The sequence below is a fragment of the Salmo trutta genome, chromosome 2 (genome assembly GCF_901001165.1).
Source record: "Salmo trutta chromosome 2, fSalTru1.1, whole genome shotgun sequence".
Taxonomy (NCBI): Eukaryota; Metazoa; Chordata; class Actinopteri; order Salmoniformes; family Salmonidae; genus Salmo; species Salmo trutta.
The window spans coordinates 26,905,671-26,931,697 of NC_042958.1; the positions used below are offsets into that span (position 1 = coordinate 26,905,671).

Consider the following 26,027-nt stretch of genomic DNA (forward strand, 5'->3'; position numbering starts at 1 on the left):
CAGTCACCACAAAGATACAGGCGTCCTTCCTAACGTAGTTGCTGGAGAGGAAGGAAACTGCTTAGGGATTTCCCCATGAGGCTTATGGTGATTTTAAAACAGTTAAAGAGTTTAATGGCTGTAATATGAGAAAACTGAGGATGGATCAACAACACTGTAGTTACTCCACAATAAAAACCCAATTGACAGAGTGAAAAGAAGGAAGCCTGCACAGAATACAAATATTCTAAAACATGAATCCTGTTTGCAACAAGCCACTGAAATAATATAGCAACAAAAAAAATTGTCCTAAATACAAACTATTATATTTGGGGCAAATCCAATTCAACACATTACTGAGTACCACTCTCCATATTTTCAAGCATAGTGGTGGCTGCATCATGTTATGGGTGCTGGGGAGTTTTTCAGGATAAAAAAGAAATGGATTGGAGCTAAGCTTGGGCAAAATCCTAGAGGAAAGCCTGGTTCAGTTTGCTTTACACCAGACACTGAGAGATTCATTCACCTTTCAGCAAGACAATAACCTAAAACACTAGGCAAAATATACACTAGAGTTTCTTACCAAGAAGACAGTGAATGTTCCTGAGTGGCCGAGTTACAGTTTTGACTGAAATCTTCTTGAACATCTATGGCAAGACCTGAAAATGGTATTCAAGCAATGATCAACAAGCAATTTGACAGTATAATAATAATGGGCAAATGTTGCACAATCCAGGTGTGGAAAAGCTCTTAGTGACTTTTTTTTTAAACAAATGTAAGAATTTTTCCCTACTTTGAAATTACAGAGTATTTTGTGTATATCATTGACAAAAAACAAAGACAATTAAATCCATTTGAATCCCACTTTGTAACACAACAAAATGTGGAACAAATCAAGAAGTGTGAATACTTTCTGAAGGCACTGTACATGTAAATGTACATTATAATCTATTACACATGTAAATGCCCTCTATTGACAGACCACATTGTAGAGAAGGGAGTGGATACAACCTTTAGTCCAAGCCAGTGAGCTAGTGGTCTGACTGTGCTGATTCCTTTTCAACAGTTTAAATGTTTATTTTCTATCAACAATCTGCCCGTCTTATAGCAGTTGCACTTACTATGATTACACTCACCCACAGACACACACACACACACACACACACACACATGGCATTGTATACCATACATTCTGGTATGTAGTGGTTGAGTAAATGGACATAATATTTTTGTGCTATTTCCTGAGCACCATTTTTTTCTCCTGTTGGCTTCTCTTTAAATTTCCCTGGGGACGCTGGACCTTGGGTTTGGCTCCATGTCAGAGCCTCAGTCTGGGTTTGGCTCCAAGTCAGACACTCAGCCTGGGTTTGGCTCCAAGTCAGACACTCAGCAGCTATGAAAGTTCATCAGGCTTTTGCTCCATTACTGCCCTTAGCACACCATATCCTCTTAGCAGTTAATGGATGCGTCCCAAATGGCACCCTATTCCCTATATAGTGTACTACCTGTATAGGGATCTATGTAGGGGATAGGGGGCCATTTGGGATGCAGACATAACTCTTAAATGACATTTTCTTTGAGCCCAGCAGAACTGGACCTATGGCAATACCTGAGCTTGGTAAGTCTCAGATATGACTGAAATCCTTTTATGAAATGGCCCGGCACAACCTGATCTGATACCTTGTGATTTTACTGGCTTACATTTTATGTTTGCTATTGATATCAAAATCGTAAAACTGATTCAAAATGGTCTAAATTACTGAAGGCAGTTTGATGTGATAATATGTTCCCTTACAGAAAAAACCTATGAATTTCACGTGATAACACGTGTTTCACATGTGATCTAAAACTGTTTGAATGGTGTCTGTGAGTATAACAGAACTCATATGGCAGGCAAAAACCTGAGAAAAAGTTGACCAGGAAGTGGAGGATCTGAGAATTGTAGTTATTCTTTCTAGTCCCTTTCGAAACTACAGTATCTGTGCTGTTACGTTGCACTTTCTAAGGATTCCATTGGCTGTCTAAAGCCTTCAGAAAGTGGTTTGAGCCTTCTCCTGTCTCTGGGCAGAGTATAGGAGCTCAGTTACTGAGTGGTCTGCCTGGCAACAAAGGGATTGGATATGCGCGTTCCTGCGAGCACGCTGTTTTTTCTTTTTCTCCTTGAATTAATACGCTATTGTCCGGTTGGAATATTTTCTCAAATTTACGTAAAAAATACCATAAAAATTGATTTTGAACAGCGTTTGACATACTTCTAAGTACGGTAATGGAACATTTTGACTTTTTGTGTCTCGAATTGCACTCGCTTTACCCTTTGGATAGTGACCTGAAAGCATTAACAAAACGGGGTATTTGGACATAACTATGGATTATTTCGAACAAAAACAACATTTCTTGTGGAAGTAGCAGTCCTGGGAGTGCATTCTGACGAAGATCAGCAAAGGTAAGAGCATATTTCTAATACTAATTCTGAGTTTAGGTTGCCCCGAACTTGACAGGTGTCTGAATATGTACTCAGAATATTGAAAAATGTGCTTTCTCCGTAAAGCTATTTTAAAATCTGACACAGCGGTTGCATAAAGGAGTTCTGTATCTATAATTCTTAAAATAATTGTTATGTATTTTGTCAACGTTTATGATGAGTATTTTTGTAAATTCACCAGAAGTTTTTGGTGGGAATACATTTTCTGAACATCCCGCGCCAATGTAAAAAGCTGTTTTTGGATATAAATATGAACTTGATTGAACAAAACATACATGTATTGTGTAACATAATGTCCTAGGAGTGTCATCTGATGAAGATCATCAAAGGTTAGTGCTTCATTTAGCTGTGTTTTGGGTTTTATTGACATATATGCTTGCTTGGAAAATGGCTGTGTTTTGCTTTCGCTGTAAAGCCTTTTTGAAATCGGACAATGTGGTTGGATTAAGGAGAAGTGTATCTTTTAAATGGTGTAAAATAGTCGTATATTTGAGAAATTGAAATTATTTGATTTTTGAGGTTTTGTATTTCGCGCCACGCTGTTCCATTGGATATTGGCTAGGCGTTCCGCTAGCCGAACGTCTGTCCTCAACATTAACAGTGAACACTGAGGCTGTACCCTTACAGTTTTACACAGTAGTCAATAGGCTATTGTGGCTATTTGAGCATAATGTAGGCCTACCAACAAAACCAATGGAGCAAATCCCATAACATTTTCACATGGAAATAGCTTTTGATTTCTATGATATAGCCTACAATAGCTTATACGTGGTGTTCAATGCAGGCCTACATTGCATGAGACTTAAAAAAAATATACATTATGAAGGGAGGAATTAATTAATTAATTATTTTTTTACTTGGTCTGTAACACCATGGGCCAAATAGGTGACAGTAAATGGCATTGTATTTAAGTTGTATGATGCAAGAAACCACTTAACGAAAGACAATTCATTAGTATTACCATATAGATAATTAGACAATGTAGGCTACCCCTCTGCCTATTAGCTTATTTCCATATTCAAGCCTGTCTCAATATACAACACTGCCCCTTAAATTAAGAGATACGATTTTTACCTGATTGGCTTTTCAAAGACTGCTTGAAATGTAGCCTACAAATGTTGTGCTCTTGTAGGAAGCAGTAACTCCACATTGCTGACCTATACTTATCTATAACTGGGCTAATAACTCACTAACTAGCAAAGAATATGTACAAATGTGCACATGCGTGGCCTTGCGCTCTGATCTGTACTGATCTGAAAAGCTCATTCACTCACAGGTGATTGAAAGACTGCTCCTGGGCTACCCTCACCAATAGAATTCTACTCAGTTGCACTCTGGCTCTGCCTACAACAAAATCACTGACTCAATCTTGCAGTTTGTTTTGGTTTGTTGCATTGAAGAGGGGCGGATACAATGTTGACTAGATCATGGAAAACATGTTGAGCTATATCAGGGGCGCAACTTTGGTTTTAGAAGTGGGGGGGACATAATTATTATTACAGCATACCCGACCGCTCGGAGGTGTCTGTATAGTCCTAAAGCACACCGTTGCCTCGTTTTGTATCACATGCGAATGATAAAACTGGGGGGGACAAAAATGCAATTTCAGAATGTGGGAGGGTCATGTCCCCCCTGTCCCCAATGAAAGTTGCGTCCCTGATCTATATAGTGCAACCTCATTGGGCGAACTCAGTGAAGTTCAATCTCTTGCACCTCTGTGCTGCCTGACATTTCTTCTGTGCGGCAGTCCTGGTGGAGGTGCACGGCTGAGCATGCGCGCAGCTTAGAGGGAACATTGCACTGAACCAAGATGAGGACATGATGAATAATAATTACTGTATAAATAAACATACACAATGTAATCATGTATGTTAACGTGTGTCAAAAATAGCCTACTGAGTGGTGCAGTAGCCTAAGGCACTGCATCGCAGGGCTTGAGGTGTTACTACAGACCTGGGTTTGATCCCGGGCTGTGTCACAGCCAGCTGTGTCCAGGAGAGCCATGAGGCTGTGAACAATTGGCCCAGCGTTGTCCGGGTTAGGGGAGGGTTTGGCCGGCTGGGATTTCCTTGTCGCATCGCGCTCTAGTGACTCCTGTGGCGGGCTGGGCGCCTGCACGCTGACTTTGGTCGCCAGTTGTACGGTGTTTCCTCTGACACATTGGTGCGGCTGGCTTCCGGGTGAAGCGTGCAGTGGCAGGGTCGTGTTTCAGAGGACACGTGGCTCTCGATCTTCGCCTCTCCTGAGTCCTTATGGGAGATGCAGCGATGGGACAAGACTGTAACTACCAATTGTATATCATGAAAAAGGGGTAGAAGTTCCAAAAATATATATGTACGTTGAAAACACACTGTTTGCGTGTGTGTCCTAACGACTCATTTTTGTTTGCAGGGCATCATCTGTGAAATCGTGTGTAAAAATTTGAATCCACTTGTAAAAGGTTAGGTGATCATGTGAAAATCCAGGTGAAACTTCATTTGAAATGTCATCACAAGTGAAGTGTTGCAAAAACATGGTTTCATATAATTTTTTTGTGTGTAATTTTGTGTGAAATTTTATTTCACAAAATGTTAAAATTTCACATGTGAAATTGTGAGGGTTGGTATATAATGTTACGGTAGTGTGGTACTATTAGACATTAGCACTCCTTCCACCTCCCTCCCTCCCCCACCTACTCAACACAATCAACACTGCCAAATATGTGACAGATTACTTTCTCTGGCACACACACACACACACACACACACACATACACACACACACACACACACACACACACACACACACACACACACACACACACACACACACACACACACACACACACACACACACACACACACACACACACACACACACACACACACATTCTCTTTTCCACATTCATCATACCCACTATCAACATAGACAAAGAGAGGCTTGGCGAATTATTGAATCCCCTCCCACACAATCACACCCACACCTGCTCTCAATTTTTACCATAGAGAAAGATGTAGAGGATCTAGACATGGACCAAATCACCAAAATCCCTTCAGAAAGTATCACTTCTCCAGTCTCGAGATGGAGAAGAGTAACATTAACAGACGTTAGAGTATTGTATCATGTTCAGCTCCTCATCAGACTATAGATTTTGGGTCCATACCATTACTAATTCATGTTAAGGGTGGACCCTCCCTCTCCCCGAAGGAAACCTGATCGGGATCAATAGAAATGACCTTGGGTGGGCTGGTCTGGGCTCTGTTCAGCAGGGTGTAATGTCACACATCGTTACACAACGTTTAGATAGAAATGTATTGTTTAGAACATACAGTATCTCACCAAAGTGAGTACACCCCTCACATTTTTGTAAATATTTGAGTATATCTTTTCATGTGACAACACTGAAGAAATGACACTTTGCTACAATGTAAAGTAGTGAGTGTACAGCTTGTATAACAGTGTAAATTTGCTGTCCCCTCAAAATAACACAAGACACAGCCATTAATGTCTAAACCGCTGGCAACAAAAGTGAGTACACCCCTAAGTGAAAATATCCAAATTGGGCCCAAAGTGTCAATATTTTGTGTGGCCACCATCATTTTCCAGCACTGCCTTAACCCTCTTGGGCATGGAGTTCACCAGAGCTTCACAGGTTGCCACTGGAGTCCTCTTCCACTCCTCCATGACGACATCACGGAGCTGGTGGATGTTAGAGACCTTGCACTCCTCCACCTTCCGTTTGAGGATGCCCCACAGATGCTCAACAGGGTTTAGGTCTGGAGACATGTTTGGCCAGTCCATCACCTTTACCCTCAGCTTCTTTATCAAGGCAGTGGTTGTTTGAGCACTGACAGGCTGACCCCCCACCCCTTCAACCTCTGCAGCAATGCTGGCAGCACTCATACGTCTATTTCCCAAAGACAACCTCTGGATATGACGCTGAGCACGTGCACTCAACTTCTTTGGTCGACCATGGCGAGGCCTGTTCTGAGTGGAACCTGTCCTGTTAAACCGCTGTATGGTCTTGGCCACCATGCTGCAGCTCAGTTTCAGGGTCTTGGCAATCGTCTTATAGCTCAGGCCATCTTTATGTAGAGCAACAATTATTTTTTTCAGATCCTCAAAGAGTTCTTTGCCATGAGGTTCCATGTTGAACTTCCAGTGACCAGTCAGTATGAGGGAGTGTGAGAGCGATGACACCAAATTTAACACACCTGCTCCCCATTCACACCAGAGACCTTGTAACACTAACAAGTCACATGACACCAGGGAGGGAAAATGGCTAATTTGGACATTTTCACTTAGGGGTGTACTCACTTTTGTTGCCAGCGGTTTAGACATTAATGGCTGTGTCACGTCCTGACCAGTAATAGGGGTTATTTGTATTGTAGTTTGGTCAGGACGTGGCAGGGGGTATTTGTTTTTGTGGTTCGGGGTGGTGGTTTGTTTAGAAGGGTGTTTGATTTATTATTTCCGGGTTTTGGGTTATGTTCTATGTTTTTTGTATTTCTATGTTCTCTCTAGTTTAGTATTTCTATGTCTAGGTAATTGGGTGTTGGACTCTCAATTGGAGGCAGGTGTTTTTAGTTGCCTCTGATTGAGGGTCCTATATATAGGTATGTGTTTGTATTAGTGTTTTGTGGGAGATGTTTCTGTGTATAGCTTCAAGCCTTACAGGACTGATATTCGTTGTTGTTTCTTTTTTGTGTACGTGTTTATTTTTGGTTCACCTTCTTTGCCAAGTAAATAAAAAAGAAGATGAGTGCACATTTCCCCGCTGCGTCTTGGTCCGTTTTATCCGACGACAACCGTTACAGGCTGTGTGTTGAGTTATTTTGAGGGGACAGCAAATTCACACTGTTATACAAGCTGTACACTCACTACTTTACATTGTAGCAAAGTGTCATTTCTTCAGTGTTGTCACATGAAAAGGTATACTCAAATATTTACAAAAATGTGAGGGGTGTACTCACTTTGGTGAGATACTGTACATGTCAGGTAAATAGGGGGATCATGTTAGCTCTATTCATTACATTTCTATCTGCCTGCAACGGTCTGAATGTTTCACCTCACTGAATACACCCCAGAAGGGAATCCTGACTGATCTCTCCAGGCGCCGAGTTTTATTAGGAGCTGGATTCAATCCGTATCGCAAGAAGTATTGAGGAAGAACTGCGTTATTGCTCGACTGAAATTTAAAGGCATTGTTCCCCCGTTTGCGGAGACTGCATTCACGGTAAATTCTGCCTATGTCCCTAAGGGCGGGATTCAATCCGAAACCGCACCATAGTGCATTTGACATTTAAAGGTAATTTCCAATTGAGCCGACATCTGCAGTGTTTACCTGAAATACGATCTCCGCAAACTTTAACAGCCGCATTGTCTCCAAGCACGATCGGATTGATTGCTGGCCTAAAGCTTTATTACACAAGCAAATACATGAAGAAATAGATGATCAAACCAGGGGGATGTAGTTGATGTATTTTATTGTGAGATGGGGAGTCATAGAAAAAAAGAAACAAAAACTATCACTATAAAAATGATCATGGATTAAAACAAATACATATAAAAGAAGTTGTGGCCTTGACGTAGTATACATACAAAGTAACAAATTGGCACAAATAAAACACAAAAACTTCAATATTATTTTGGCTTGGCAAAAGGACAGGTTCATGGTTAAGGGTCATCCTTCAATACAACAGCACACTCATGCTATTAGACACAGTTAGTTCTCAAAAGGTTTCAGTAGCTTCATATTAAAGTGGGCAAAAGGTAAAAACTAACATGAGAATGAATGGATTTAGAAAGGTAACATGTTCCAATTTCAGGCTTGTGGGGTGTGTTGACAACTTTAGATGTATTTTCGTTCTAAAACATACTTCAAAATGCCAGAGCTTTTTTTTTTCGTTCCCACCTTTGTTGTAGTCAGCTTACATTTGAAATGATTTTCATACTAAAATATATTATTGTATTAATACAAACTACAGTATTGTACACTACATTGTGTAATAAATAACTATAAAGAAATATAAAATAAAAAAAATACACATAAATATAAAATGTTTCTATAACTAAACAGATAACCCATATCATTGGGAATGGGAAAAATACTGCCTTTTCTGAAAACATACAGTACACACATTTTAACATGAACATACAGAACAATCCAACAACAAAACAACAAAATAATACTGACAGGTAAAAAATATTGTCTGAATAACCATTATGGGATCATATTTGCCTACTTTTGTTACCTGAAGAGAGCGCGAGCGTTTCACAAGTGTTAAACAAGTGCACTGGAACTGGACTGGGGGAAATTATACATTTCAAGGCAGGAAATATTTCAAAATCATGTTTCATCGTTCCGTTAAAACATGTGCATTGTAAGTCCTTTTAGTCTTTGATTGCTCTGATTATAAAAGAGGCAGATCTTTTATCTCAAATATGTAATTCATGTCTAAACTATAATTCATGGTAACGCTATAATCTACAACATCAGGACTAGTGGTAGTGAGCCAAAATCAACAGGATATCGGCTGAAAGAGTTGACACGTTTGAGCTGCTATCAAATCTGGGCCTCGAAACAACCTGACAACAGCTGCTAAGGAAAAACAGCAGTATTCAATGGCACTTTTGATACGCATCATGTCTTTTTGTTTTGCATAAGGCTGGGAGTGGGAATATGATTCAGGGGGCAAATGATCTCACGATTGTTCTTCTTTCTTATTCTGCTTGATCTGATTCTGTACATGTAACACTGATGATAACCGATTGATGAAATGAACAACCGAACGAACAGAACATTTTAGAACAATGTATCAATGCAGACTCCTTCGATACTCCCCTTGTCTTCTTCTTCATCTAAAAGGTAATCAACTACTGGAATATCATCATGGATGAACTCATCTCACAATCATTTTCTTCTTTAAGGCTCACAATCCATGTACAACAAAAGGTATGCTAACATCACCAGCTAACATGCTGATGATGTATACTGTACGTCTAGTGCCATAACACTGAAGGGTAGACAACACAACTGTTAGTGCCGTAAGTAAACCAAGCCACTTGTAGTGCACAGGATCTTTTTTCCTCCAACTTAATAAAATACTGATATTTTTTTGTTCATTGGCAATAAAAAGATATAGAAATCTCTCCTAACTGTACAGGTTTTTAAAGGTTAAAATATGAGGGATAAAATTAGTAACACTGATAAAAAGAAATGACCCAAGGTTGATTTAGTAATAAAACATTATCTAAAACGTGTCGGCTCTAGCTTCCAAAGTCCGTATAATGCATTTTTTGTTGTTAAACTTTGTGTTTTAGTTTTTTACAAATACATTTTCTAACACTGAAAATGTTTCTCCTCCTGTGGAAAAAGCCACTAGTATTTTTTCAGGCACACCTGGATTCATACACAGTAGTGAACTGAAATGCAGCGTCCGTCAGATCAATCCAAACTTTAGCTCTCTATCCTCTCCCCCAATGTCATGGGGAAAAAGGATCCTTCCATTTCATTAAGGAAGAAGCACGGGTCTGGTTCCTCCTTGTTTTAATTCGGATCTCCTTTCTCTCCTGTCGGTGTCTGGTTCTTGTCTTCTGAAACAGTGTTCCTGTTTGTTTCACCTTCATTCTCTTTCATGACCTCACTTTCCTCCGCCGCCCTCGACCCTGACTCTTCCTGGTCCTCCGAGGACAATCCTTTCTCTGTGTCCATTGTCTCCTCCTTCTCAGACAGCTTCTCCTCCACCTGCTCCTCAGCCTGTTCCTTCTCACCTCCATGTTCCTCCTCTTTCTCCCTGTTCTCCTGTACCTCCTCTTGCCTTGTGTCTGCCTTTTCCCCTGTAACCTCCTCTTCCTCCTGCTCCTCCTTTACTTCAACCCCCACTACCCCCTCCTCTTCTTCTCCTTCTTCTCCTTCCTCCCCTTCACCCCCCACCACTACTCTCTCCACTCCCTGCTCTTCCTCATTCTCTCCCTCCTCTCGACCAGTGTCTTCTTCCTTCTCCCCCTCCGCCTCTTCCTCTTCCTCCTCGTCCCCTCCCTCGTCTCCTATCCGCACCACCTGTATATCATCCATATCCAGAACTCTGTCCGGATCCCCCTCCACCTCCTCCCCTGCCGCTGTCTCCATGTCCTCCTCCTCTCCCTCCTCCTCGCTCTCCTCCTCGTCCTCCCTGGTGCTGCTCCCTCGCTCGTCAGAGTCCAGGTGGGAGGAGGTGGGCCTGCTGTCTGACAGCTCCTGCTGCTCCCCTCCGAGGCCCAGCGCCAACCCCACAGGGCTCTCCATCTCCTCCTCCAGCACCTCCTCCCCTATACCTCCCTGACTTCCTTCCTGCGCCTCTTTCTTGCAATAGGAGTAACGGTGGTTCATGTGCTGGGAGTAGGAGCCCGAGTGAGAGAAGCGCTTGCCACACTTGTCGCACTGGTAGGGTTTCTCTCCAGAGTGGAGACGCATGTGTTCTATCAAGTGGTGCTTGTGTTTGAAGGCCTTCCTGCAGATACCGCACTCGTGGGGTCGCTTGCCTGTAGCAGGGGAGAAAATAAACAGTCAATAAAAAGGTATCTGAAACAGAGTGATAAAACATTCAGGCTCAGGATTATTGTTGAGTGAAATCACAGAGTAACACCGTATGGGCTTGTAACAGGAGTTGCACCCTCCTTGAAAAGTACAGGTCAAACTGTTGTAATTCTGTTGTGCTCGTGACTGTTGTGCTCGTGAAATGGTTTTGATTATTGCGCCAAAGGTCGGTGAAAACCATATTATTTATCATCACGTATCCATGGTAAATATTGCAAACAATACAACACAAAAACAGGACAAAGTGAATTTGGATGTAAAAACGGTGGTTCTACGGCAGGTATCAAAGTCATAAAGACAGAACGCCTCAGAGTGGGTTGACCTGTGCTTGGCCACAACACTACCCATGTTCTCATTTAAAATTACTAACAGAGCTCTGATGCAACATCCCTTCAACATTTCATACCGGAAGGTAATGTGGTTGGCAGGGGGAGTCCTGGTGGAGTGCGTGTGTGTGTTTATTGGGTAATAGCTGCTGGAATGGTGGTGTCCACCGCCCTTCTGCAATATACACTGGTATAACAACTTTGCAGTCAGTGTGTGATTTCTGAAATTTCCCCCTTCAGTTTCACTTCGCCTCATGTTTTCCTGAGGTCTCTCTGGGGAGGTGCAGTGAGGCTGATGTTCAGGAGGTATGAAATGGAAGAAAACTGTCTAAAATGGGGAGGTACTATGTGAGCATTTTATTTTTCAGTTGCAAAGCGATTCGCTGCATGTTGCACCCTAAAGAACATGACCCAGGTCTGATTGATCTAGTCCCTGATGTACCTGTGTGTTCGTATTTATGTCGGAGCAGAGAGCTGCTCTTCTGGAAGATCTTGTCACACAGGTCGCAGGCATACATCCCACTCTCCGTTTTCCTCATTTTCTTCCTGGAAGGGGCGGAGTCTGAGTCGTTCAGCTCTTCCATGGTGGACACACCCTCTGAGCTGGTGTCCTGACGCTCCTCCTGAACAACAAATATCAATACATGAGAATATATCATTTATAATGTATTATGTCAGATCTAATATGTATGGATATATGTAATATAATGTTTACTGTTTTTAAGTATCAATTGTAACAGTACTACAGTAATACAGTTATAGAGAGGCCAGGAGAAGTGTCATGAAGTGTCATTCTCGGATTATAACGGTTAACAATATGTGCAAGACAATAATACAGGCAATTTAGAGATGGAAGTGATTTGGTGGAGGTGTTTTTTTGGTTTGTCATTCTGTTTCTCAAGGAAAACAAATCAAATCAAATGTTATTAGTCGCATGCACCGGATACAACAGGACCTTACAGTGAAATGCTTACTTACGAGCCCCTAACCAACAATGCAGAAAAAAAAGTTTTTAAATACGGATAAGAATAAGAAATAAAAGTAACAAGTAATTAAACAGCAGTAGTAAAATAACAATAGCGAGACTATATACAGGGGGTATATATACAGTCAATGTGCGGGGCACCGGTTAGTTGAGGTAATATGTACATATGGGTAGAGTTATTAAAGTAACTATGCATAGATGATAACAACAGAGAGTAGCAGCAGTGTAAAAGGGGGTGGGGGGGGGGGGTTGCAATGCAAATAGTCTGGGTAGTCATTTGATTAGGTGTTCAGGACTCTTATGGCTTGGTGGTAGAAGCTGTTTAGAAGCCTCTTGGACCTAGACTTGGTGCTCCGGTACTGCTTGCCGTGTGGTAGCAGAAAGAACAGTCGCTGACTAGGGTGGCTGGAGTCTTTGACAATTATTAGGGCCTTCCTCTGACATCGCATGGTATAGAGGAAGCTTGGCACCGGTAATGTACTGAGCCATGCGCACTACCCTCTGTAGTGCCTTGCGGTCGGAGGCCGAGGAGTTGCCATACCAGGCAGTGATGCAACCAGTCATGATCCTTTCGATGGTGCAGCTGTAGGACCTTTTGAGGATCTGAGGACTCATACCAAATCTTTTCAGTCTCCCGAGGGGGAATAGGTTTTGTCGTGCCCTCTTCACGACTGTCTTGGTGTGCTTGGACCATGTTAGTTTGTTGGTGATGTGGACATCAAGGAACTTGAAGCTCTCAACCTGCTCCACTGCAGCCCCGTTGAGGAGAATGGGGGCGTGCTCGGTCCTCTTTTTCCTGTAGTCCACAATCATCTCCTTTGTCTTGATCACGTTGAGGGAGAGGTTGTTGTCCTGGCAACACACTGCCAGGTCTCTTACCTTCTCCCTATAGGCTGTCTCGTCGTTGTCGGTGATCAGGCCTACCACTGTTGTGTCATCGGCAAACTTAATGATGGTGTTGGAGTTGTGCCTGGCTGTGCAGTCATGAGTGAACAGGGAGTACAGAAGGGGCTGAGCACGCACCTGACGGGCCCCCGTGTTGAGGATCAGCGTGGCGGATGTGTTGTTGCCTACCCTTACCACCTGGGGGCGGCCCGTCAGGAAGTCCAGGATCCAGTTGCAGAGGGAGGTGCTTAGTCCCAGGGTCCTTAGCTTATTGATGAGCTTTGAGGGCACTATGGCGTTGAACGCTGAGCTGTAGTCAATGAATAGCATTCTCACATAGGTGTTCCTTTTGTCCAGGTGGGAAAGGGCAGTGCGGAGTGCAATAGAGATTGCATCATCTGTGGATCTGTTGGGGCGGTATGCAAATTGGAGTGGGTCTAAGGTTTCTGGGATAATGGTGTTGATGTGAACCATGAGCAGCCTTTCAAAGCACTTCATGGCTACAGACGTGAGTGCTACGGCATGTCATGAAGTGATGGTGTAGGCTGACTAATACCACATTCTTTCTATAGCTCTCAAGGTACCATAACCTCATCCGAACCAAACGGCTAGTAACACTTTTTATTGGCTGAGTGAAAAAGACCATCACGATGATATCATCCCACCTTGGTGTTGACCCTGAAAACCAGTCATCCCCATCATCATGACTCATCAATGGTGAGTAAAAACCCCTCAGAAACACCCTTTACTGCGCCCATCCCTTCCTGGGTGTAGGTTGCATATGGATTTGTCCCAAATGGCACCCTATTCCCTTTATAGTGCACTACTTTTGACCAGGGCCCATAGTGACCTCTGGTCAAAAGTAGTGCACTACAAAAGGTAGAGTCGGGATGATACCGGTATCATAATAATTTTCCCATGGCAACAATGACAACACGAAGCAGACCAAACTCGTCAGTTATCATCAGAACCCTAATATAGAGAATAAGGTGCCATTCCGGAAGCATACTACAACTGAGTATTCAACACTGAGACACTGAGAGAGAGAGGAAGTACAGCACAGTAGCATCAGCATCGTTAAGGAACTGATATATAATACCTATACGTACAGCGAGGGCTTTTAACAAGGCATGCTCTATGCCAGTCCACTTAACAGGAAAGCATAATACAACAACAAAAAATCAATGGTGAGACAGGAGGCTGGGCCTTTAAACAGATTCCTACCAATCAATAGGTCTCTACAGTAAGTGCTGCCTCATGTCTTCTGGCTCGGTGACAGCAGCAGCACAGTGCTGGGCTGGGGGAGTGATGGCTCTTCTATCCATCATTATGGATCATTAAGTGGCCTGGCTCTTACTTCTAATACTACTGCATGAGAGTTTTTTGGCAGAATTCAGAATGGCACTTTCTGTATATAATACATCCGGGATTTTTCCTCTGTTGTATAGCTTGTTAGCATGTTAGACATTTTTAAAACATTTTGACACTAATAGTTTAACTAATTTCACATTTTGAACATTCACATATCATGAGCCGCAATAAATGTATTGGGAGTATACTATTGCTTGAAACCCAATTTAATTTTATACCACCTCTCTCTCCGTCTTTCACCCAAGAGCGAGGGAAGAGAGGAGCGCTAGAACTCCTCCCTTGAGTACTCCAGTCCACCTTTAACCCTCCTCCCAGCGCTGAAACTAAACAGTTCATCACAGGAGACAAAGACAGCGGTGCCAAAATACCACCGCCTCCACCCAGAGCTCCAGGAGACAAACTCATTCAGCTGAGACTGAGGACAGTTCCCATATCTCCAGCTCAATAGGTGGAGCTTAACCTTCTTAGTATGGCTAAATTGCAGTGGGCCAGATCCAAGAGAACTGAAGCCCTAAAGGGCCTATAGACGCTGAAGTGTTGAGGGAGGGATCTGTCCTAGGCCTTACTATTTTACTCAAAGCAGATGAAACAGGTAGAATGAGATATAGGAGGGATGATTATACTGAGAACTTCCTATTCTTCCAGTAAATCCTCCCTCATTAAACATGAGCCAAGTCAGTCAGAGAGGAACAAACAGCAACGTGCTGTTCGGAGAGACTAAGCAAGAAAACATGATTCTCAGTATTGCACCTGCAATACCACTCATGCTAGACTGTTTTCATGTAGTTTTCTCTCTAACTGACAAACAAATTTCCATAGTACAATCTTAGAAAAAAAGGTGCCATCTAGAACCTAAAAGGGTTCTTCGGCTGTCCCCATAGGAGAACCCTTTTTGATTCCAGGTTGAACCCTTTTGGTTCCAGGTAGAACCCTTTTGAGTTCCATGTAGAACCCTTTACACAGAGGGTTCTTCATGGAACCCAAAATAGTTCTACCTGGAACCAAAAAGGTTCTACCTGGAACCAAAAAGGGTTCTCCTATGGGGACAGCCAAAGAAACCTTTTGGAACCCTTTTTTCTATGTGTAGTCATACAGACACAGCAGATGCTTTTATTGCAACTGACTTGAAAAGAGCATCTGCTAGGCCTTTGTTATTGACCAAAATGTAAATGTAAACCCTCCCGCTGCTTTGTCCTTGGGGGGGTCAAGGCTGGGTTCACAGGAGGCTGGTGAGGGGAGGACAGCTCATAACAATGTCTGGAATGGAGTAAATGGAACGGTATCATGAACATGGAAACGCTGTGTTTGATAAGTAAAGTAAGTAAGCGGCCTTACACAAGCCTTGGCTTTTGCGAGCCGGAATAGCTAATAAGAGCAAGAGCCCATCTCCTGTTTTTATAACGTGAGGCTGTGTTTGATACCGTTCCATTTATTCCATTCCAGCATATTTGAGCCCATCCTCCCACATAAAGGTGCCACCAGCCGCCTGTGGCTGGGTTACTGAAAAGCACAACGTGACAACTGTTGCTGTGAAAAAGGGCTACATAAATACATTTGAATGATTGATTGATTAACCAACCTTGATGCCATTGACCTGCAGTGTGGTCTTCTCCTGTGTCTCTGTCCCTGCAGGGCTGTTGGCTGTAGCTGTAGTGGTATAGGTATAGGCCAGCTGTGGGATGAGGATAGTCTGGTTGTTACTGGTGGTAACTGCCCGGAGGCAGGGCATGCCCGCACGGCCCTGGTCAGTGATGGCATAAATGGTCCCGCTGGGCAGCTGAGTGGTCATGATACTGATGGGGTTGGCACTTTGTGGGCTAGCGGTGTACAGGGACACAGGTTGACTAGTCACGTGGTGGCCAGAGGCGCTGGCGAGCGGAAGTTCTTTCTTTGTTGTGCAAGTCTTCGTCAAGTTCAGGGGTTCGTCCTGATGGGAGTAAACAGCGGCGTGGTAAGTGGCGGTGGCTGCGGCCTCGTCTCGGGTGGGCTTTGGTAGCGACAGGTCCAGAGGGCCATCAATGCTGTCCGAGGAGGAGGGTTTGGCTGGGACGGGCCCCCCGGCGGTCAGGTTTAGTGGTGTGGGGGAGGCCGGGGAGCGCATGGAGCCGTTAACCTCAGCCGGAGTGGCCTCGGCTGGGCCGGATTGCATCATGGTGGGACCCTCTGTGTCCTGCTCTGGTCTTACCTTAGGGGACACAACCATGGCCCCAGGACTCTCAGACAAGGGTCCCTCTTCCTCAGACGGAGGTGTCGGAGCTCCTAGTGAGACCTGACTGCTCTGCATCTTGTCGAACCACTTCTTGACCACGTCGGTGGGCAGGCTGACTGAATCTGAGATCTTGCTGAGCTCCTCCTTGGTTGGCTCAGCGTTTAAGGCGAAGTAGGCCTTGAGGAGGGACAGAAGGTTCTTGGGCTGGTTCCCGACCCCCTCGGACAGTAACGAGGCGATGGCCGACTCTGATTTGTCCCCATTGATCCTGATGCCTGAGGCTTTCTTACAGTGCTCGAGTGTGTGGAGCACGTCCAGACCGCCGGGGCAGTCGTCACAGAGCAGACAGGTCTTAGTGGTCTCCTCCCCCTCCTCCTTCTCGTTTTCCTCTTCCATCTTCTCCTCTTTGTTCCTGGGGGGCCTGCTGAGTGTCAGGTCCTCTGGGAGTCTCTGCTGGGCCTTGCTGCAGGGCTCTATGGCAGCTTCGGTCGGGGGCTGAGCCTGGGGCTGACCTGGCATTGTAGCCAGGGTCTGAGGTTCCTTCTTCAGGTTCTGGGCAGTGAGCTGGGTCTGGCTGGGATCGAGGCTGTAGTTGATGATGATCTTGGTGGCGTTGCCGTCCTGACCGATGATGGGCAGACTGATGGCTGAGATGAGCTGCTGGTGAGGAACACCCGTCGCCCCTGTGCCGGTCCCCACTGCCTTGGCGTTGTTCTCCAACATCTGTCTGATCATGTTACCATCCACCGCCACCTTCAAGATGAAGATGATAATGGTTTGTTCATTGTTCAACAAATAATTGTACAAATAGCAACAAGCAGCTCATGACAAGTATTTCATGAATTGTAAGTTGTATTTGAACTGATGATGCAGACAATTACATTGATGGAAGCTACAATCTATTCGCAATATTAAAGCTGATCTACCCCCTTAAAAAAAAGTTGCATTTGAACTACAATTAAATTATTAAATACAGAGTACACTTTAGTCCTATTACAAGTTTACAAATCACCTTCAAGATGTTCTGCAGGTCTGCCAGGTTGATGCTGATGGGAGATACCAGACCCATGGTGGGGAGCATCACAGCCTGCACCGCACCCTGCAGGGGGGCCGAGGGAACCCCGTTTAACACCCCTCCTCCATGACCGTTTCCTCCCGTCGTTGCTGGAGACAACACCATGGCCTTGTACTCATAGTCCACTGGCTCGCTCTTGATCTGATTGAGGGGTAGTTGCTCCTGTAAAGGTTTATCCCAGATCTGTGTGCGTGTGGTGGAGGAGGGCGAGGCGGGCATGGCTGGGGACGGGCACTGGGACGCCTTGGCGCTGGGCCGGGGGCGGCCGTTGACTGCTGAGATCACGCTGATGCACTTCTTACTGCTGATGTGGGAACTGTAGGAGCCCGAGTGGGAGAAACGCTTCTTACAGTTGGAGCACTCGTACGGCTTCTCTCCTGTAGAGACAGACGGCCATGCACAGACAACACACACACACACACATGACCTCCATTAGGAACAGAGCTAAATGAATCAATCTCCTCGGGGAAAAAGGGACTAATGCATTTCAATGACGCTTAAAGGCTGAGGATAATGGGTCCATTGGGAAATACTCTCTAGTTGTTGGCCGGAGCCTCCAAAAGAAACACAATTATGTCACATTAGGACGAAGCACAATGCTCCGAAACACAATCAAGGTCACATGAATACACAGAGTTACTAAACATAAATATTTGTTGGATGGAGGCAGAAACATTGGTGCGGATGGTGTGGCCAATAGAAACTCACGTCTACAATTACCCCAACCTTTTTTCCACATCACAAAATGCACACACACACACACACACACACACACACACACACACACACACACACACACACACACACACACACACACACACACACACACACACACACACACACTGAGGGGTCCACTCACCGCTGTGGATGCGTAGGTGCTCCTTCAGGTGGTGCTTGTACTTAAATGCTTTTTCACATTCGGTGCAGTTGAATTTGCGGTTGCCCCCCGACTGCGTCACGTGCCTCTGTCAGACAAAGGGAGAGAGGGTGAGGGGGATGGTCAGTTCACTTCAGTCACACACTCATGGAAACAGGCACTTTGTGCTACTTTCAATCCATGAAACAACCACTTTAAACAATGGCTAAAAACAATGGTTAAATACCAGGATATTAAATTCATCATGGATGTGATCAACACTGAGCACATGCCATGAGCCTACTTTCCCACTTCCTGTGTTTCGGACACGAAGTTCACATCACCTTTTATCTATACTCTTAGAAAAAATGGCTCCAAAAGAGTTCTTCGGCTGTCTCCATAGGATAACCCTTTTTTTCCAGGTAGAACCCTTTTGAGTTCCATGTAGAACCTGTAGAACCTTCTGTAGAAAGGGTTCTACATCGAACCCAGAATGGTTCTACCTGGAACCAAAAAGGATTCTTCAAAGGGTTCTCCTATGGGGACAGCTGAAGAACCCTTTAAGGTTCTAGATAGCACCTTTTTTTCTAAGAGTGTACACTGTAAAAAAAAAATTATAAATTGGTAACAATAATAACCTGTAATTTTTTTTTTTCTTAATTTTTTTAATTTAACCTTTATTTAACTAGGCAAGTTAGTTAATAACAAGTTCTTATTTACAGTGACGGCCTACCCCGGCCAAACCCAGACTACGCTGGCCAATTGTGCGCCGCCCTATGGGACTCCCAATCCCAGTGTTTTTGTCGCACTGCTTTGCTTTATCTTGGCCAGGTCGCAGTTGTAAATGAAAACTTGTTCTCAACTGGCCTACCTGGTTAAATAAAGGTGTGAAAAAAATAATGAAAAAAAGTTCAACCAGGGACTGCATTGATGCCTCTTGCACTGAGATGCAGTACCTTAGACCGCTGCGCCACTCGGGAACCCCCTAAGTTACTGTAAAAAATTATGTTACCGTAAGTTTCTTTGGAATTTACGGTAACATAATGTACTTTTTTTTTAACCATAACTTACAGTTAAGTTACTGTAAAAACACGTTTTTTTAGAGTGTACATAATCTTTACTACACACTACGCAGTGCTGTAGCTAGTAGTTAACAAACAGCAGGTATAGTTGTGTATCTATCTATAAATGTTATGTGTAGGGTTGTGTCTATAAGTACCTGGTCTCTACCAGCTTTGTGGACCGTCATGTGTCTCTCCAGCTGCGTGCGGTAGGCAAAAGTGTAGCTGCACTGGGAGCAGCTGAAGTTGTCCTCGCTCTTCTCGTGGCGCAGCTTGATGTGCTCCTTCAGGGACGTGTAACGCTTGTAGCCGCGGGAGCAGTAGGGACAGGTGAGGAGCTGGGAGAACGCATCCGGAGTGCCTGGTGGGGAGGAGTAGAGAGACAGGGAGGGAGGGAGCATGTGAGTGGGTGTGGAGAGGTCTGTAGACTAATCAGAGGGTCAATAGAGAGTAAGGATTCTTTGATGTGGTTGATTGGACTGCTGTTTCACCTATTTCACCCGGTACTGACCGATCCTCTGTAAACACTAACTACATGACAGATGCTGCAACATACTCTCACCTGCTGGCTGGATACTGTTGGTTATTCATTAGTAATGTAACAGGTGTCACAACACTCCTGCTCTCGGAGTCGGAAAAGTGCACTCAACGGCACCAGTTTACATGAGTAACGTGACTAGTCTATGTGTCTTTAAAATATTGGAATTCAAGGCCTATATCTTAAAAAAATATATAAAAAAAAACCACCCATTTGTTTCAAATGAATGCCCAGACGTTGGATAAAATCCGTCTGGAAACACGGTAGAACACGGTGAGAAGACATAAAAAACACCCAGCTCCAGGTCCCCAGGGTTGGTATGCTCCACTGGGTCCCACACAGGTAAAGTATTACCTGTTAACAGGTGATGTATTAAGCCTCCCTGCTGGCCAGGTGAACCTCTCAGGATGTGAACACACACACACATTATCTCTCTCTCTCTCTCTCTCTCTCTCTCTCTCACACACGCACGCACGCATGCACGCACACACACACACACACACACACACACACACACACACACACACACACACACACACACGCGCACACACACACACACATTATCACCCAGGTAGGTACTAGTGACTCATCACTCACACAGACGTGTTGCTTTTTGCTGTTTTTTCCTCCTGTGAGGCTGACAGGTAACAGCCAAAAGCCCTTAACTCATAAAGAGCCCAGTGTGTGTCCATTTACAGCAGAGAGAGTGTTTGTGTTAATGGATGGGGGGGTTAACACCTTCAGAGGAAGAGACGGAAGTCAGAACAACAAGGTTTTTCCTGGAGGCATAAAACCTGCAGACCCAGAGGTGGAGGCGTTGTGTGTAAAGCGCTATTGTGTAGAGTCCACATTTGGGGGGTAGGGGTAGAAAAGTGTGCAGTGTTGTTTTTTTTGTGCACTGCTCTTGCTCTGCTGTTCTTAGTTCAGACCTGGGACGCTATGTGTGTGAGTGGAATCCTCTGGCTAATCAGTTAAATGATGTATCAATCAATGAACTACCAGTGAGAAAAGAAAAGCAGTAGTTTGGCCCTGTACAGCGTCGAACAGTGGAGAGTAGATTAACAGGTGGTGTGAGTGTTGTACATACCGTTCTCGTCATGTCCGCTGGCCTCGGGGGTCCCTTGGCGTGGCTCGTCCTCCGGGGCTTCTGGGTAAATGACGGCCGTGTCTCCCTGCTGCAGCATCTCTTCCACCAGAGCATCCGTCCTGCCATCGTCCTCCCTGTCTGAACCACAGTCCTCCCTCGCTGTAACCCAGAGACAGGACGACTGTTTACACAAGGACATGAGGAAAGGACATCAAGGACCTCTCCATTGTTCTAAGACCTCACCATTGTAATACATCATGTTATCATGTTCCTTCTATCTAAAAAACATGATTCTTAATTAGAACTGTGACCTCCAACCAGATACACAGGTAAGTCAGTCCAGTCTAATGCACCCCCCAGAACCAAATAATCCCCATAGCTCCTAAATCCCCAGGCCTGCATAAACCTCTCTGGATAAGAAATAACAACTTTCCCACTGTGGTGCCTAATATCCCAATAGCCCAGTAAATGAGATCCGTTATCCGTTATCAGGGAGCATGTTCTCTCCTCCGCATCACATCAGCTGCCGTCGCTCCACTAATGAGGGCTAATTAAGGAGCTGTAGGCAGCAGTGTAACCTGAGGACACAGTTAGGAAATGAAAAGCTTCCGTCTCTCTGCCTCACATCCTGGAGCACATACAGGAACAGAGTACAGTGTGTCAGCAGTTAAAAAAACACAGAAATACACCTAGCATCATTATTATTAAGTAGTATTATTATTATTAACCCTTAAAAACCAGTGAAAACAAGGGGGGAGAGTTCTATTATCCTGTTGGACCGAAGGAAGTGAGAGGATGATGGTGATGATGAAACACCTAACAACAACGTTGACCTCCCTAAAGAGATAAAACATTATGCAACCGTTTCATTTACTGAGCAGACGCTGTAGGCCGGGGGAATTGAATTCTCCTGCTAGTTTCTTTAGTGTTGGGTTGAGGTTGTTCTGTGAGCGTAAAGGGCTGTAAAGGTCTGACAGTGAGACCCAGCTGTGTGTTGCTGTGTCAGATGGGAGCAATGAGAACTTGTACGCTCCGTGACTCAGCAAGCCCGGCAGGCCCAGTAAATTCCAACAGCTCTCCTCCTGCAGGGCCCAGCCCTCTCCTGACGCTCTCCTGTGCATTATAACAGCGATGAGACACGGTGAGAAATGGACGGTTCCACTACACGGAACACACGGAACACACATCCCCACGCCAACCACACGGTAAACACAGTTACTGGTTACCATGGTGATTAAATACTTTCAGCGGAACCACCCCCATCCCGCAGCCTCACATCAAAGAAGGGAGAGGAAGGAGAATGAGAGAGTGAAAGGGAATGTGAGTGAAAGAGAGTGGCCAACACAGTGTATGTTTGAGCGAGAGAGAGCGAGAGAGAGAGAGAGAGCTCTAGTGCCAGGTGCTGAGAAAGTCAGATTGCAGGATTATATGCATCCTCAGTACAGAATGGAGGGATGGAGGGGGCAGAAACAGATGAGGGCCTCCTAACCCTCACATTAAGCCACAGCTTTACTTCCCATGACCTCAGTGGAACCATCTCTCTCTCTCTCTCTCTCTCAACCATTCAGGAACATCTTAACAGCTCTTCACTGAGATGGATTTTGAAGATTTCCACTTTCTTTTAATAACATGACACAGCTAAATAACAGCCTGTTTACCCAATCACGCGCATTGCTTTTGTTGTTGTTGCTGTATCTACAGTTACCTGACCCCTGCCTCACTCTGGCTCTCAGAATGATGTAACAGCCCTCCAACACACACAGCTACCCCGGGAGACTGTGTGTGAGAGGTCGCTCTGAGGGTCGGCACTTCCAGGTCTCTGGTTGTTATGGTTAAGGCCCCCTTGCTGTCTCTCTAAATTAGAGCTGAAGGCTACATGGTTCAAAGCCAGTCAGGCAGTACATGAAAAGTGGGCAAACATCCCTCTCAGACCATTTGTGTGCTGACACATTGGACGTGAATGAACTGAAGGACGAGTGGAAAACCTGGACAGACTCTGGAGTTCTGACTAAACTATAAAGAAGATTCATTCAAAATGCATTTTGTTATACATACCGTTCAACATCCAGCGTCAAACCTTGATGTAAAAACCCTCTAACCTTGTGCTTAAATAAAAAGTGAAATCCTAGCCTACAGCAGTATCCCATGTTCCTAACTTTACAAGATGACAACGTCAGCATTTCCTGTCCTGGTTGAACTGGACTCACCTTTGACCCCTACTTCCTGTGGCCGTGCATCCTGGCCCTGTTAGGTACCCTCTATAAGGGAAGGAGAGGGGGAGCCAACGTGTCTCAGAGATAAGCAGTTTCACAACAGAGAGTGAGTGATAGTCTCACATAGACCCAGTCCATTAAAATAATATTGAAACAACAGGATGCAAGCCAGTGTGGTGGAACCTGGGATGAATGTGAGGTATATCCTATCTATGCTATACACTGAGTGTACAAAACATTAAGAACACCTTCCTATTATTGAGTTGCACTTCCTTTGCCCTCAGAACAGCCTCAATTTGTCTGGGCATGGACTACAAGGTGTCGAAATCATTCCACAGGGATGCTGGCCCATGTTGACTCTAATGCTTCGCACAATTGCGTCAAGTTGGCTGGATGTCCTTTGGGTGGTGGACCATTCTTGACACACACAGGAAACAGTTACGCGTGGAAAAACCCAGCAGCGTTGCAGTTCTTGACACGCTGGTACCTACTACCATACCCCGTTCAAAGACACAGACACTTCAATCTTTTGTCTTGCCCATTCACCCTCTGAATGGCACACATACACAATCCGCGTCTCAATTGTCTCAAGGCTTAAAAATCCTTCTTTAACCTGTTTGGGAGGATTTAGTCAGTCACGATGGATCCACGACACAACTTTCACAGCACTCTATCTGTCTGTTGGTTTCCCTCTCTTTTCCTGTTCTTCCAAGGTTTCTTAACTTGATGACTGAGGGTCCACTCATGACAAGCCCTACTGGAATGTATTATGACTCCTACTGTAGTATTCATTCTGAGTCAAGGCCCATTCTAATGTACTACTGAGACTCATCTTCACGGGAAACGCATGAGACATTGCAGGAGAGCTATTAGGTGATTGGCATCATACTGTGTATCGAATCCTGCGACGTGAGCAGAAATAACTCTGGGGTTTATTATATAGTTATAGATGCCATGCCGTAGCAGATACAAGCCATGCCTATTAACACAGTAATCACACAGAGTGGAAAGAACCCTGCCTATTTCCACATGGCCAGTCAGTCAATACCTCCTTCCCCCTCAGTCCTCAGTAACAATAATCATCCAGGCTGTTCACTGAGGTGGTTAAGGCAGTGTTTTACTCGCAGGGTTTGGCGGTGCTACAGTGGATATTCATTTAGAACTAAATGAGTAATGACAGCGAGCAAGGGGCCGGTGATACCATATAATCAGGAAGAATGATTCAGGTAGAGAGGGGGAGAATGGAAGGAGGGAGCGAGGGAGCGCAGCAGAGTGAAAACCACCCCTACGGTATGTTTCTCCTCACTTGGTCAGAGAACTGGCGTCAAGGCTTTAATTTGAGCGCCAGGCAGCCAGAGTGACGGAAAGATTAGCGGGTGGCTGCAGCGTTCAATGGTTACGCTGACCTACAGTACAGAAAACTGTTTTCAAGGAAGAGGGCTGAGACACGCATTATGTTTAATCAGTTTAGTCCCTTAGAGCTGGCGTGTGAGAAAGGGAGAAAGAGTGAGAGAGAATTAGGAGGGAGAGAGAGAGAGAGAGAGATCATCATTAACAGAAGACTTGTACATTTCCTCAGTGAAAACAACGTACTGAGCGGTGTTGGGGGAAAAACATACGACATTATAAAATCCACGTACACAAACACACACATTTCTTTCCACAGGGCCGTGGGGTGAGACAGGGATGCAGTTTGAGCCCCAACCTCTTCAACGAGCTGACAAGGTAAAAATCGGTCGTTCTGCCCCTGAACAAGGCACTTAACCCACTGTTCCTAGGCCATCATTGTAAATAAGAATTTGTTCTTAACTGACTTGCCTAGATAAATAAAGGTCAAATATATATAATATATATATATATATATATATATATAAATATATATATATATATACATTTGAAGTCGGAAGTTTACATACACCTTAGCCAAATACATTTAAACTCAGTTTTTCACAATTCCTGACATTTAATCCTAGTAAAAATTCCCTGTTTAAAGTCAGTTAGGATCACCACTTTATTTTAAGAATGTGAAATATCAGAATAATAGTAGAGAGAATGATTTATTTCAGATTTTATTTCTTTCATCACATTCCCAGTGGGTCAGAAGTTTACATACACTCAATTAGTATTTGCTAGCATTGCCTTTAAATTATTTAACTTGGGTCAAATGTTTCGCGTAGCCTTCCACAAGCTTCCCACAATAAGTTGGTTGAATTTTGGCCCATTCCTCTTGACAGAGCTGGTGTAACTGACTCAGGTTTGTAGGCCTCCTTGCTCGCACACGCTTTTTCAGTTCTGCCAACAAATTGTCATTAGGATTGAGGTCAGGGCTTTGTGATGGCCACTCCAATACCTTGACTTTGTTGTCCTTAAGCCATTTTGCCACAACTTTGGAAGTATGCTTGG

At 44.3% G+C, this 26,027-nt stretch overlaps 1 protein-coding gene across 1 annotated transcript in view; it reads right to left on the minus strand.

The window, feature by feature from the left end:
- Positions 1 to 7,909: 7,909 nt before the first annotated feature.
- Positions 7,910 to 26,027, minus strand: part of LOC115153939 (zinc finger E-box-binding homeobox 1) — a 69,441-nt gene continuing 51,323 nt past the window's right edge. Inside the window, exons 3-9 of the mRNA XM_029699647.1 lie at positions 21,412 to 21,570; positions 19,945 to 20,147; positions 18,729 to 18,834; positions 17,807 to 18,246; positions 16,165 to 17,547; positions 11,787 to 11,967; positions 7,910 to 10,963 (exon numbers count right to left, since the gene is read on the minus strand). Of these exons, the coding sequence (XP_029555507.1) occupies positions 9,990 to 10,963; positions 11,787 to 11,967; positions 16,165 to 17,547; positions 17,807 to 18,246; positions 18,729 to 18,834; positions 19,945 to 20,147; positions 21,412 to 21,570 (3,446 nt within the window). The 3' untranslated portion in view covers positions 7,910 to 9,989. The remainder of the gene's footprint in view (positions 10,964 to 11,786; positions 11,968 to 16,164; positions 17,548 to 17,806; positions 18,247 to 18,728; positions 18,835 to 19,944; positions 20,148 to 21,411; positions 21,571 to 26,027) is intronic.